An 11,494-nucleotide genomic window follows, 5' to 3' on the forward strand; every position below is an offset into this window, starting at 1 on the left:
GAATGAGGTAACTTGCTCACTCTTTTAGGGTCTCAATGTCCTCTGTAACATGGGGGTGATGACCACCTTAATATTGTTGAAAGTAGGAAATGTAAAAATCTGAACACATGTGGGTATAGGGATTGTATTTCTAACATCTCATCCCCACTTCCAGTGTCAAACATGTACTTGTCATGGCCTGAGGAAGCTTTCAAAGAAAGTTATCTCTTCTCTCTGACTAGTTCTGGGACTCATAGGTGCTCCCCAATGCCAGCTTCCTCCACACCCTAGTCACAGTGATTGCAGGTAAATTCAAGTCTTTGTTCTCCTCTCTCTCCAAATTGAGAGCAAGGGGAATGCAGAACAAACGAACCAGTACTTACTATGTAGATCTCAGAGGAAAGAGTGGGGCCCTAGGAGAGAATGGGGAAAAGTGTGTAAGTGATCTCTCTCAGAACCCCAAATGCAGCCCCAAAATAGATATTATATTGCATTATACAGGGTGGAGCAAAAGTAGATTTATACTTGTAAGTATGCAAACAATTTACTTTTGTATTATTTGTTATTGTTTTATTTTCAATACGAACAACTGTAAACCTCCTTTGTTCCACCCTGTATGCCCATTTTTCACTGAGCCCCCAATTCTAGATTGACTGCTTGTGGCTAGAGTTTAAATGTTTTAATTCTTAGTTCTGTGACCCTTATATGTTCTTCTCACCTGAGACTTCAGTTTGCATTTTAAAAATGAATTCATTGTTATAATTCACCTTTTATAGTGTGTCACAGTAAAAACCTAAACAAAACTGGCAATTGGATTCTGTTTTTGGTTCTCTCTTCAGTTATAAATGTGAATTCGGTTCCTTTGCAATACCAAATGGACAAATTGCTTGTTTGTTTGTTTGTTTGTTTATTTGTTTGTTTTTCCAATTGATTAATGATGAGGTACAGAAATGAGAGTGAATGAATAGCTCTCAGATAACCTCTTCTACTGTGGGACACTCATTAATAAGCCTGTCATCTATAGGAACCCCCTTTCTGGTAAAGAGAGAGAAGCTGCAAAGGTAAAAGCAGCTGCTATACATTGAGCTTTCAACATCTGCCAGGCAGCAAGCCCATGCTCTCTCATTTCATTCAATCAGGAGAGGTAGGGATCACCATTCCAGTTTCACAGCCAGCAAATAGAAAGACTTAACAACCTAAACAGGGTCTCATAGTGGATGTTTAAGCAGACATCTGTCCCCATGTGACAGAAACTTTTTAAAATAAGCCCACGACCCCCTAGAAATTCTGATATCACTGGTCTTCAAAACTTCCCCCAGGTGATTATAAATATATGATACAGCTAAGGCTGGGGAACTACTGGTTAAGTTAAATCTCTACTCTTGACCACTGAGGAAAATGAGGGCTGGTCATTGCTATCCTCGGTATGCAAATGTACCACCTGGTCTTTCTACAAAGAATCCCAATTTTAAGCTGCCTGAGAGGTTTTGTTTTGTTTCTGTTTTGTTCTCCACCATACCCTCAGCACCCAGGACAATGCCTGAAACTAGTGGGCACTCAATATCTGTGCTGTTATGGAGCTTCCATGTGAGAGCAACTATCTGTAAAAATATACTGTGAGCTACCTGTGTAATGGAAATTTTTCTAGTAGCCCCATTAATAAAGTAAGAAGAAACAGGTAAAATTAATTTTACTATTATATTGTATTTAATGCACTATATTCAGAATGGTGTAGTAACACATAATCAATATACAATGATTTTGTAAAATATTGAGGTATTAACATGCTATAAAATCCACCAAGTTACAAACAATTCTCAATAAAATATTTTACATTCATTTTTTTCACACCAATCTTTTTGACATGTGATGTGTTTTTTTAACTATTACCTTTTTATTTCTTGATTTTAGAGGGAGAGGAAGGGAGAGAGAAGACAGCAACTGCTGTCCCACTCATCCGAACATCCACCGTTCATCTCTGCATTTGCTCCTAATGGGGAGTGAACCTACACCCTTGGCGCAACAGCGGGACACTCGGACCAGCTGAGCTACCCAGGCAGGGCAAGATGTAGTGTGTATTTTTCACTTACAGCACACTTCACACCTCCACTTGGACTAGCTTCATGTCAGGGGCTTCATGGCCTCACGTGGCCAGTAGCTGCAATATTGAATGCACAGTGCAGTTCTCGAGGGTGAGGACAATGAACACTTAAACAAACAAATAATATGATTAGAAGGTGTGGTGAGGGAAGGCCTGTCTAAGGAGATAGCATTCAGCAACTGAACGATTTAAAGGAGAGAAGAGAAATAACAGGAGTACCTAAACTTCCAGTGCTGAAAATAGAATTCTTATTTATTTTTATTTTTTAGAAAATGTATCTTAACTACACTTTCAGGTATACTGTGTAGCACTAACTCATTGATTGTCAGGGAAATCATAAAGCAGCATCCTACGTCAACAGAGTTTTCTCCCCCAGGCCTCTCCCAGGTTCTTCTCTTGGGATGGCCAAACCCGAGACCCTGCAGCTCTGCTAGCTCCTCCAGTCCCAGAAAATGACTGCCTGTGAGGCAACAGTTTTCTTTGAAAAGAGTTGCAGTAGAGCCCCAAATCCTCCAACTTACTAGCTGAGGTAACTGAGCTTCGGAAGAGGGTATGTTCCCTAAACTACAACATGAGAGCATTTTCCTGAAGGGCAGAGAGGCCCTGTGTGATTGAGGGCCTCTGTGCAAGTCTTGTGGTCTTTGACAGCGAGGTAAGTATTGGGACTCTCCATACACAGCAGACACAAAGGACTTTGGTAAATGGATCTTTAATTTTTTACAATGTTTTAGACAAGTGGATGTGAGTAGTTTAAAAGAATACTATACTACTGTATGCCACACATACTATTCTATTAATATAATTGTGTTACTATTACACATATTAGTAATTATATTATTACTTAATCCTATATTAAAACCTGTTCTCTTAAAGAATCATATAGGTGGCAAATGCAAGGCCCATGGGCCAAACCTGGCCCTCCACCTTGATTTATCCAGCCCAGCACCTTGTTTCTACCTGGTGGCAGCACCAAACTCTTTGCCCCTAGTTAAGGAGTAGTGACATTTATACAGTCCTAAAATTTGTTCGACCCTTTGAAGGCAACCACGAGGCTGATGAGGCCCCCAGTGAAAATGAGGTTGACACCCCTCATATAGAAAATACTTAAATATTTAATTATTATTACAAATATACTTATAACATATTAAATAACATGAAATCAATTATTATTGTTATTTAAATATCTAAAATAATATTTTGAACACCTGTTTGGCAGTTGATATGCTGAGATCCATAGACCTCCCATCATTAGTGATTTTTAGGTTAAGGAATTAAACTACTCCTTTCATCCTCCAGTTAATATAACTACCCAAACTTTTATATTCTGGGGACAGTTATTGCCTTGTTTGCATCTCCTCACTTAAAAGTCTGTTCACTTCATTGGATGAGAAGCCCACTGGAGAAAACAAACAGGTGGTGAAAAGGCATTTACTTATGGCCCTTCAGAATGATTACCAATGTAAAGACAATGGTTATTAGTTTAAATAGTATTTTAAATGATATTGTTGATTTGCCAGCAGTTATTATAAATACAACCTAAGTGAATTTATCTTCAGTGTGATTGTAAATTTTATTTTTTAACAATTCATGTCACTGTAACTGCAGCAGAATTTGCTTTTCTTAATACCAATTATATTAAGGAATTGTACATGACAATTTTTAACAGAACTGACATTACTCAGCAAAGCTGCATGGAACAGAGTGGTTAAGAATATGGGTTTGCCTATGCACTGTTAGTGGGAATGTAAATGGTGCAGCCACTGTGGAAAACAGTATGAAGGCTCCTCAAAAAATTAGGACTAAAACCACCATATGATCTAGCAAGACATCTGAGTATTTACCTGAAAATATGAAAACACTTATTGGAAAAAATACATATACTCCTATGTTCATTGCAGCATTATTTACAATTGCCAAGACATGGAAAACATCATAAGCATCTATGGACTGATGATTGGCTAATGATGTGGTACATATATACAGTGGAATATTACTCAGCCATAAAAAGATGAGATATTGAAATCTGCAACCATATGAATAAACCCTGAGATTAATATGCTAAGGGAAATAAGTTAAACAGTAAAGGACAAGAACCATATGATTTCACTCATATGTGGAATACAAGCAAAAAGTAACATATGAACTAACAAAACAAACAAGAATAAACTCATAGGTACAACAGAGTAGGGGCTACCAGAGGAAGAAAGGAGTAAAGGGGAGCAAAGTGGAAAAGGGGGTCAAACATATAATAACCAAAGAAAAATAGACTTCAGGTGGTGAGCATGCTATAGAGTACACAGATGCCAAATTATAATCTTATACACCTGAAAATTATATAATGTTATTAACCAATGTCACTCCAATAAATTCAATAGAAACTAACAAAATATAAGTACAACTAAAGAAAAAAGATGAGGTGTTTGAATGTTCTCCTCCATTCACTGGTTTATGGCCATGACTAGTTAACTTCAGCTGAAGCTCGGTTTCCCCATCTGTAAAATGTGGGGACACAATCGCCACTGGGTCCTGGGTCCCCAAATCTTCTAGATGATAGCATTTTCTTGTCCAAATGAAATTCCAGGATTCTTACCTTCACAAAAGTGAGAGTGTTTTGATCCTTTTTTGTTTTCAATACCGGGAAGGATGTGACACTGCATTTCTTTGGATTTTTAGCATCCATTCTAGTCCTGCAGGAGGGAGAGCACAAAATAAATTGGCAGTAGGAGCGAAATATAAGCAATGGCCTCCACACCCAGGGATGCAAAGAGCACAGGACAGGCTTGGAGGGGAACGGTGGTGGGCCTAAAAGCAGTGGCTGCGTCTCTGCTGTTCCTCTTAGTTTCCCTCTGGGGGCACCTTGGCATCAGTCCTCAGGTGCTCAGGGAAGAGGGGCACAGGAGCCAAGAAAGGAAGATGACCTAATGAGGTGGTGAGCAATTTAGGACACCATGCAAAAAGGCCCATTTCCCCTAGTTAACTTAAACCATTCTCTTGCCACAAATACTTTTGCCCTAAAATACAGATATTTTAGTGGTTACTTAGTAGCTTAATGCCTATAAAAAGAGAAAAGGGGAACAATTGGTAGAAACGCTGTCCCTGGATCTCATTTGGCCATATTGCACCCTCCTCATTCAGAGCACAGCTCTATAAATAAATAACTCACTTCAAGATGAAAAAAATTACTCACCTAAGTGTATGGAATCTAGTTTATATGATGGCTTATGTAAGAGGAAGGTAGAGTCTTAGAGGGCTCTCACACTACTGGCACACTCCTGCTACATTAGCAGGCCACTGCTAAAACTCCAATGTTGTGGAAGCCCCTTTTCAGCCTCAGACACTAGACAGAACTAAGGGAATTATGAACACATGAAATAGGGACGGAACAGGAACCAATGCAAACACTATCACAGCTTCTGCAAATCATTCCATTGGGAGGTTCTCAAAGACACTATAATAAACAGTGACAGTATCACAATTTTGAACTTATTCAGAGTATTAAAGACGAGTCACAACAACATAGCTGCATAATGATGAAAAATCAAAAATCATTTGTTGATATACAAGAAATCTAAAATGATGGCACATATGTATTATGAATATAATCACTTTTAAAGAATGAGGTAAATCTTTATGTATGTTCATAATATATTGAGTACAAAGATGAAAATATGTATAATGATCCAATATTTACTTAAGAAGAAACAAGATGTTTTCTTTATCAGGCATATTGAAGGATCTAGAAAAAAACTGTAAAAAGTTTAGTGAGGGGTAGGGTTGGGGAGGTGAATAGGAATGTTAATTTTAACACACGCACACACACACACAATAATATGAAAAATTCTACCCAAAAGCAAACAACAGTAATAGCTGCTTCTCAGCAAATGATCTTTTTACTTCTGCCCTTCCTCCCTCCCTCCCTCCCTCCCTTCTTTCCTTCCTTCCTTCCTTCCTTCCTTCCTTCCTTCCTTCCTTCCTTCCTTCCTTCCTTCCTTCCTTCCTTCCTTCCTTCCTTCCTTCCTTCCTACAAATACTTGCTGAGAAATTCCTCCGATGAAGCTGACATGGCCTCTGCCTTTGGGAGAGCTCATTATCCAGGAGGGGGACCCATGGAGACAGGCCATCAGAGTGAACACGCCCAACACAGTAACCGAGGTCTGGGCAGAGAGCTAACGGGGTGCACCTCAGGGTGGTGGCTAACTCTGCTGGAAGAACTGAGGAAGCCTTCACACCTGAGCAGAGTGGAACTGTCCTTGAAGAATAAACAGGACAGGCACAGAGTCATGGGCAGATGGGTGAGACTGCACAAAGCACAGACGTATAAAAGAACATAACCTTTTTCAGAAATTAGGAGCATAGTCACTGGGCACTGCTGGTGGAGGGCCAAAGAAGGGGTTGGACTGTAAAGAGTCACATAGTCCACGTAGCCAAGGCATTGGGGCCTATGTGGCTATTCTAAGGGTGATAAGACCAAATCTGTATTTAAAAAAAATTTTATCCTCAACTGGCACATCTTTTTCATTTTTAGGAGATAGGGAAGAGAGAGAGAGAGAGAGAGAAACATTGATTCACTGCCCTCTTATAGGTGCCCCAACCAGGGATCAAACCTGGAACCCGGGAACATGCCCTGACCAGGAACCAAACCAGCATCCTTTTGTTCTATGAGACAGTGCTCCAACAAACTGAGCCACAGTGTCCATGGCCCAGATTTGCATTTTAGGACCATTTCTCTGTAAATATCATGGAGCATGGTTTGGAGGAGCTCAGGTAGGAGGCTCAGGCAAGAGATGATAAGGGCCTCCACCGGGGCAATGGCAGTCAGGACAGAGCAGAAGAATGAGCCCAGGAATAATTCTGGAGACAGAGCTAGTACAATTTCGGCTATCAATTCAGTATGGGATTTGTAAAATCCAAACATTGGGAACGAATGGATACAATTTTTCCCGCCAAGGCTCTGGGTCAATTGCTCCCTCCATCTACTTCACAGGGAAGTAGGATAAAATGAATGCCCATGTGCATCTTTCCAAGCAAATGGAGCTTCTTCTGTTCAGTTTTGTTTGCTCTGTCGGTGAAGACAACCTGAAACCAGATGAAAATGCTGAGGAATCTTGGAGTCTAGTCTCAGTGCTGCCCCAGATAGATTTTGAGCCAAGTCGCCTATCTTCTCCACACTCAGTGTCTCCAGCTGTAAAATGATGAGGCTGGACCAGAACACCTTTAATTTCCCGTCCAGTTCAAAGTGTCTTTGATTCTATTAAATACTGCCAGACTTGGGGGTGGAAAAGTTCTGTTGTGATTTATTCCTTGAGTTCCCTCATTTGGATAATTCTGTGGTTACCAAAGAATTCCATGCCTTTCTTAATGAATTGAATATGGCTTCCACTTGAATTCAGCTCAGCAATAGAGTGAATATGGCTTTGGGAACTGAAACTAAAAACGTAAAAACTCCTCCTATTATTATGAAGATCAGAGTTTCCCTATTAATCTGTACTGGTCTATACCAATCTCCTTCCTCTGAATTTCAACACTTATGTCTGCGGGGATCATTTTGGCACTTTAAAAAAAAATCATTTATTTATTTATCTATCTTTAGAGGGGAAGGAGAGAGGGAGAGAAACATCAATGTATGGTTGCCTTTCGTGCGTCCCCTGCTGGGAACTGGCCTGCAGGGAACCGGCCTGCAACCCAGACATGTGCCCTGACTGTGGAATTGAACTGCGATCCTCTGGTTTGCAGGCCTGTGCTCAATCCACTGAGCTACACCAGCCAGGGCAACGTTTTGGCACTTTTTCAACAGCCTTAGTGTTAATTCTCTTAGGTGTATATATTTTCATCTCATCTTGTGAATCTCTTGGGGACAGGGATAATGAGCTTATATTTTGTTTTTTATATTTATCAAAGGTTGAAGATAATGACTTATTTACTGGATGCTCTTAGTACAAATTTGCCGAAGGGAGAGGGATCCAAGATAATTTAGATCTATTCATCAGAAAATTTCAGGCCACCAAATACATGCCAAATACTGTGCTAAGCATGGCAATTCAAAGAGAAATAAAACAGAATGCTTGCTTTCAGAAGTTCAAAGCCTGGTGGGCAAAGCACACCCATGAACAGTGGCGCCAGTGCCACTGTGTGCGCCGTGTTCCATACACGAGTTATCTATGTGTACCAAATGCCTGTGCCCAGAAAAGAAGTATCTTTTTTGAGATTTACCTGCTATGATTTCAGTATTTCTATTGCAGTTGTCAGTAGTTTGAGCTTTATGCTTGGGGGCTACCTTTGGGGCAGAAATTGTGGCCAGCTAAAAGGAGCAGGGATTCCCCTTGTTTTTCTGTGAACAGATTATGTACTTAATATATTTAAGTTACTTTTACTTGTGCCAAAGAGAACTCTTTCCCCCTCTGCAATTCTCCTGAAAACTCTTCATGGTCCATGGACCCACAGACTTTCAAGCCATAAAAGGTTTCAGAGGCCCTCTCGTCCCTTTTCCCACCCTGAGCAGGAATCCTCTTTAGAAAGGACTCAGGGCAAGCAGCCCATTTCTCCCTGAATGTTTCTGTGACAGACAGAGCTCAGTTTTTCCAGGCACCCCACTTCACACCCAGCTGTTAATTTACATATGGCTGGTGTTCAGTGAATGTTGATGGGAAGAAATGATGTTGAGCAGCCTGCCCTCTAGTTGTTATCCTCTGCAGAGCAACACAGAAAACATCTGCTCACTCTTCTACTCAAGAGTTTTTGAATATCTAAAATTGGCTTTTTGCCTCCCCATGCACCTACTCGCCTCCAGGTTTTGCTTCAAACCCCTTTTCATATGATCGAGTATCCAAGCATAACAGAGAGAATCTGAAGTGTGATTGTCCCTCTCTGTTTTCTAATTTTACCACCTCTCTTAAAGTGGCCAGTTTTCTACTTTAGATTATGTTGTAATCAATGCTAAGTCAGGCAGTGACATCTTTACATCTCTCATCTGGTCACTGTAGGACCGTTAATGGGACCTGGACCAGTATTTGCTCTGTTCAGCTGTCACAACACGTTAGTGTTGGGTCAGTTGGAAAACCAATGGCTCCCAGTACTGGGGCCTCCCCAGTCTGAGAAGCACGCATTCTAGCCAAGTTGCTGACAATATGGAGCTGAGAGGAAAATGGCAGGGAAGAGTGGCTGGCACGTTGAGACTCCCCTCAGGTTGTCGTTACTCTTCTGATAAGGACTAAAACAAGGAAGGGAAATAACAGACTCAAGCCACAGGACTGAGCAGGCACAGTCTATCCAGAATTCCTTAGAACTAGATTTTACAAGTCTACCACATGTAGGTGATTAAATCCCTCAAGCAAGATTGCTCAGAAGGGACACTTCTGAACTCTTCATTTAAATGACCTCACACTTTTGCCAAATCTCTGTTTAGGTCTTAACGGTGAAGTGTGAATTAAGATTGTTGATGGTCAGTCTTTTAAAACGTCTGAGGGGTCACAAGTTACTTAAGTCCTTGAACTGGCTGACGGACATTTCAAACATAGCAAATACCACAAATTAACCCCACTTTTAAAAAATCCCCAATTTCGCATCTTTCATCCCCTTTTTAAGGAAAAATTTTTGCTAGCATTAGGAGTTACCCCAGAACGGCAAGTAGCACCGGAGAGGAAAGCGTTGCTCTGGATGAATACACCTTGAAGTACTCTCATGTCAAGGACTGGGCTCTGGCGGAGCTTGGAGGTGCAGGGCTACGGGCTGGGTCGGAATGGTTTGGTATCAACCAGACCATCGGCAGAAGGTCGGGGGCGCACTTGGGACCCAAAGGACAGGACGGGCAGTGAACACACACAAAGCGGGTAAGAGAGTTTTGTGCCCAGAGCCGTTGGAGTCAGGGCTGTTAGCAGTTTCAGAGTAGGGAACTCCTAAGAGTCCCTAACAGCCACCTCTCCCACCTGCACTCAGCGATGCAACGTTCCATTAATAGAAAGGTTATTAAGGTGGGGTTGTGGTATGCAGCTGCTCAGAAGATCTAACATTGTATTTGCCTTCTTCCCGCACTCACCCACCGCCTCTCTCTCCTCCGACCCGCACGTCCTCGCCTACTTTTTTGCATTCAGTATGTCCTTCCTTCTCCCTGCTCACGCCACCTCCTTCCCCCATTGCCTCAAACGCCTCTTCCCCTAGAAGGACAGGGCCGCTTGGACCTACCTGGCTGGCCCCCGCCTGATCACGGGCCCCCGCAGCCTCTCACCCTTACTTGGCTCGGTGGGGGTCGGAGATGGGAAGAGCTGCAGGAGGCTGGTGCAGACCCGCAACCCTGGAGTGTAGCTGGGAAGCCACACCCTCCTCTCGTCGCTATAGAAATTGCGTCCGCCCTTTTTATGACTCTGGAGCTGAACTTAAGGCTCTGGTCCAGTCCCCAACCACCTTTCACATCCACCTGAAAAACACGTCTCTTTTCGTCTGCTCCTATTCTCTTGCCCCAGTTCTTTCATGTTTGGGACAAGAATGGAAGGATTTCCCTACGGAAAGAGGTTAGAGTTGTCAGAACAGACCAGACTCGTGAAATTATCCTTATCCTCTTCCTTTTCAATGTGCGAGGTTACTAGAAGCTCACAGCTACAGTTTGGATACAAAGTGTTCGTCCCATGGACACTTTCTGAGCACTTGCTCTGCGCCGGGTTTTAAGAGGGAAACTTAAGGAAAGCTATAGTTGAACATCAGTAGCGTGGCCTGAAGCAATACAGTTTTGTCCATAGAAGAAATTAAAGCTTTTTAAAAGAGATTTTATTTATTTTGAGAGAGAGGGGAAGGAAAGGAGTAGAGAAACATCAGTGTGTGGTTGCCTCTCCCACATCCCCTACTGGAGACCTGCAGGTCCCAGAACCCAGGCATGTTCCCTGACTGGGAATCAAACCGGAAACCCTTTGGTTTGCAGGTGCGATACCAGTGAGGGCCAAATAAAGGTTTTCGAAAAGCTGAGTTGAATTTGAGGTTTCAAGGACAAGTAGGAATTAGCATGTAAAGAAGGCAAATAAGAGCCAGTCTGAAGGCTCAGGGAGGCCGCAGGGCCATACGGTACCACGGGTGTCAGTAGGGGTCAGACTGATTTGACACATCTCATGAGCTAAATAGGCTAAGGTGTATGTGTGTGGATTTTATTTTATATATTCTATATATTTTTAGATTAGAGGGTAAGGGAAGGAGAAAGAGGGAAAGAAACATCAGTGTGTGGTTGCCTCTCCCACATCTCCTACTGGGGACCTGGCCGGCAACCCAGGCATGTGCCCTGACTGGGAATCAAACCAGCAACCCTTTGGGTTTGCAGGCTGTCACTCAACCATTGAGCCACACCAGCCAGGGCCTGGATTTTAATGGTGTTCACACTGACTTTTAGAAAACTCTCTAGCAATAAAGGCACGGAGGGTAGGCCTGAGTAGGTTA

At 42.1% G+C, this 11,494-nt stretch overlaps 1 protein-coding gene across 1 annotated transcript in view; it reads right to left on the bottom strand.

Annotated features, from left to right (window-relative positions):
* Window positions 1–10,210, bottom strand: part of DYRK4 (dual specificity tyrosine phosphorylation regulated kinase 4) — a 49,887-nt gene extending 39,677 nt beyond the window's left edge. Inside the window, exons 1-2 of the mRNA XM_053662036.1 lie at window positions 10,113–10,210; window positions 4,671–4,767 (exon numbers count right to left, since the gene is read on the bottom strand). Of these exons, the coding sequence (XP_053518011.1) occupies window positions 4,671–4,767; window positions 10,113–10,210 (195 nt within the window). The remainder of the gene's footprint in view (window positions 1–4,670; window positions 4,768–10,112) is intronic.
* Window positions 10,211–11,494: the final 1,284 nt, after the last annotated feature.

The sequence above is a fragment of the Artibeus jamaicensis genome, unplaced genomic scaffold (genome assembly GCF_021234435.1).
Source record: "Artibeus jamaicensis isolate MK-2021 breed Jamaican fruit bat unplaced genomic scaffold, CSHL_Jam_final contig_1028, whole genome shotgun sequence".
Lineage (NCBI taxonomy): Eukaryota > Metazoa > Chordata > Mammalia > Chiroptera > Phyllostomidae > Artibeus > Artibeus jamaicensis.